The sequence below is a fragment of the Atta cephalotes genome (genome assembly GCF_000143395.1).
Source record: "Atta cephalotes unplaced genomic scaffold scaffold00044, whole genome shotgun sequence".
Lineage (NCBI taxonomy): Eukaryota > Metazoa > Arthropoda > Insecta > Hymenoptera > Formicidae > Atta > Atta cephalotes.
The window spans coordinates 744,664-747,472 of NW_012130108.1; the positions used below are offsets into that span (position 1 = coordinate 744,664).

Sequence of the window (2,809 nt, forward strand, 5' to 3'; positions counted from 1 at the left end):
GAAGATGGATTCAGTTGACTGGAGCATTTATCAGGGAAATTACATAAGAGATATATCTATAGCATGCGGAACAATAATGTATTGATAATCCAAGCGTAGCGTTTGGAGCATAGCATTTAAAGCATTTGGAAGAAGCAAATGGACCGCAGCCTTAATCGAACATTCTGACATGTTCGTGACATACAGACGAATAAAATCAAACATCCAATCAGCCTTGTAGAGATGATTTCTCTAATTTATTAAGCGTCTATTTTGCTTTGGCTGAAGGACGATTTCTCAGATTTTTCTTCGTCGCCTGATCAACTTCTGGAAGATCGTCGTCTTCGGACAAGGCTGATTTCTTGCCTGCAAAGATATAATACGCATACATTTTACTTCAATAAAATAAATTTTGACGTAGATAATAAAAATAAAATCAATAATAGCAAAATATATAATAAAATAAACGAAGAACTTTACGGATTTTCACCTTCTCGTTTTTTCGGCTTTTGCTTCGGCTTCGTCTTCACGACAATAGGCGCAGCGTTCTCGCGTGCACGCTTGATTTGTTTCGTAATGAAGAAATATAGAAGGTAGCCTTGAAAGAGCGAGACAATAACTGCTGCCGAGAATTGTACAACAGGAGTATTAAAGTTGCCGGTAACATAGTCAAGTTTAAACTCCTGTTTCCTCAGACCATACAGGAACACCACACACGTAAGCGCGATAGTCGTAATACGTGCGAACACGTAAGTTGCATTGGCAACCAAGAATGACACTATAACAAACGTCGACAAATATATTAATTATTATGTATATTAATTTATTATTATGTATAATAATGACAAGTAATTCAATAAAAGCAACTTACATTTAGTTCTTTTTTCTTTTTGACTAATAAAGTGGACCAGTCTAGCTGCATGTAACAAAGCATCTCCCACATAATGGAAAGTTAATAAGATTAGAGCAAGATGTTGGAAGCTGAGGAGAATAACAAATATATATATTTTAATACAAATTCTGCGAAAATATAAAGTAAAGTAAATCTATATATTATAATATTACTTGAAGAAATAAGCTGCGAATGTAAAGATTAATCCAATAGTTGCATGGACGACACGTTGTAAAATGTCTTCTTTTTTAGTTCGTTGAAAATAGAGCTCGGGATAGCAATGCAACCAATAAGAAAGCTGGGCAATGAAAAATAGTTTTAGGGAAGCGGACATCGGCGCTGGGTATTCTTCCCATAATGTCCATATGTTCAAAAGTATATTCTCTCTAAAAGAAAAAGAAACGTTATTCTATTGATCTTCCTCTTATATCTCTTTTTAGTGTTATTTATTAAAATCTGTATCACCTGATTATAATATCAATGGCCCACAATGCAGATAATGCATAAAATACTATTAATTGGCTGGACTCGTTAAATTTAGAAAGCTTAACTTTACTGAGATGAAGTCGTTTGGAAATTTTCTATGGACAAAAGTGATTTTATCAGTGAAAGATAAGTTTAATATATTCGTAAATTGCTAAATTCTTATTGTTAAATATATTCTTATTGCTAGACAATATTTTGTCAAGTTATACTTACATCAAATATATATTCCTGAAGTACAGCATGCATTATAATGGTTATCAAGAAGTAAAAGAATACTGCACATGCATCTTTCCATCCTGTAGTATATTTCACCACTGCTGTCGGATCCTCGGTAGTATTGGTCACATTATGATGAATAGCAATAAACATGTAGGCCCATGGCGACGTAACCTGATATAGAAAATAATTTTGAATTTAATCCAATTTTAATTTAATAGACTACATAAAGTAATTTCAAAAAATCCACAATGTACATTCTAATAACATAATTAGATTAATTAAATATTTTGTATAACGAAATAAATTTTAACATTTTAATAAATACTTTTCTTCTTTTCCAAAATCAATATAAAAAAGGCAATTATAATAGCATATTAAATATAAATATATTATAAATATAATATTGAAAATAATGTGTTTATATACTAATAAGATATTTATCATGATTAAAATTGTTCATAAAAATATAATAAAAATAAAAATGTAATAAAACTCAAGATTAAAAAAGAAATAATCTCAAATAAATAAAAATGTATGCGTGTGTGTGACGAGTCAAATTTATTTTGACAGGAACAACTCGTAACATATGGTCATCCTTCTTTTCAAGTGTCCTCCAAATTTCCACAAAACATAATCAAGAGCGAAAGCTTCGTGGAGAATTCTCACAAAAGCAATTCTCCTGTTTTGTCAAAAGAACATAAATCGAAACGAATATAAATTCTAAACGAAACCAGAGAACAAACGCCGGAATAGCCGCCACCGACCTGCACCATGAGTCCAATCACGAAGACCATGGCCACGCAGGAGACGATGTCCGCATGATTTTGTATGACGAACTCGTGGCTAAGGATCGGCGGATTCTTGCTCGAGCTCTTGCGTCCCTTCATCGTCACCATCTTGGCCGACAGGAATGTATGTTCACTGAACGGCGAACGCGGCACAACAGACAGACGGCTGACGGACGAGCGGCCTACCGCAAGAAACCGGACCACGACGTTTCACTGTCGCGGAAACGTCATGCGTGTATAGGTACACACCACACACGCGGTGGCCAACCGGGCCAACGCCGAACAATGTGGCGCTCGCTCCCCTAACTTGTTGGCACTGCAAGCGTCATACTGATCACTGTGCTCCGACACTTCAAATCTTCATCCGCTTTACTGGACCTTCTTCTCATCCATCGCAATCGCATGAAAAAATGTATGTGTATTTTCAATCTATTCTAAGTAGATA

At 34.7% G+C, this 2,809-nt stretch overlaps 1 protein-coding gene across 1 annotated transcript; it reads right to left on the minus strand.

The window, feature by feature from the left end:
- Positions 1–247: 247 nt before the first annotated feature.
- On the minus strand, positions 248–2,472 carry LOC105622382 (translocating chain-associated membrane protein 1). Its single transcript, XM_012203806.1, has 7 exons — positions 2,341–2,472; positions 1,571–1,747; positions 1,337–1,452; positions 1,045–1,257; positions 851–960; positions 470–757; positions 248–345 (listed from the first exon to the last, which is right to left on the minus strand). Exons 1-7 carry the CDS (start codon positions 2,470–2,472, stop codon positions 248–250), a joined length of 1,134 nt encoding a protein of 377 aa, XP_012059196.1.
- Positions 2,473–2,809: the final 337 nt, after the last annotated feature.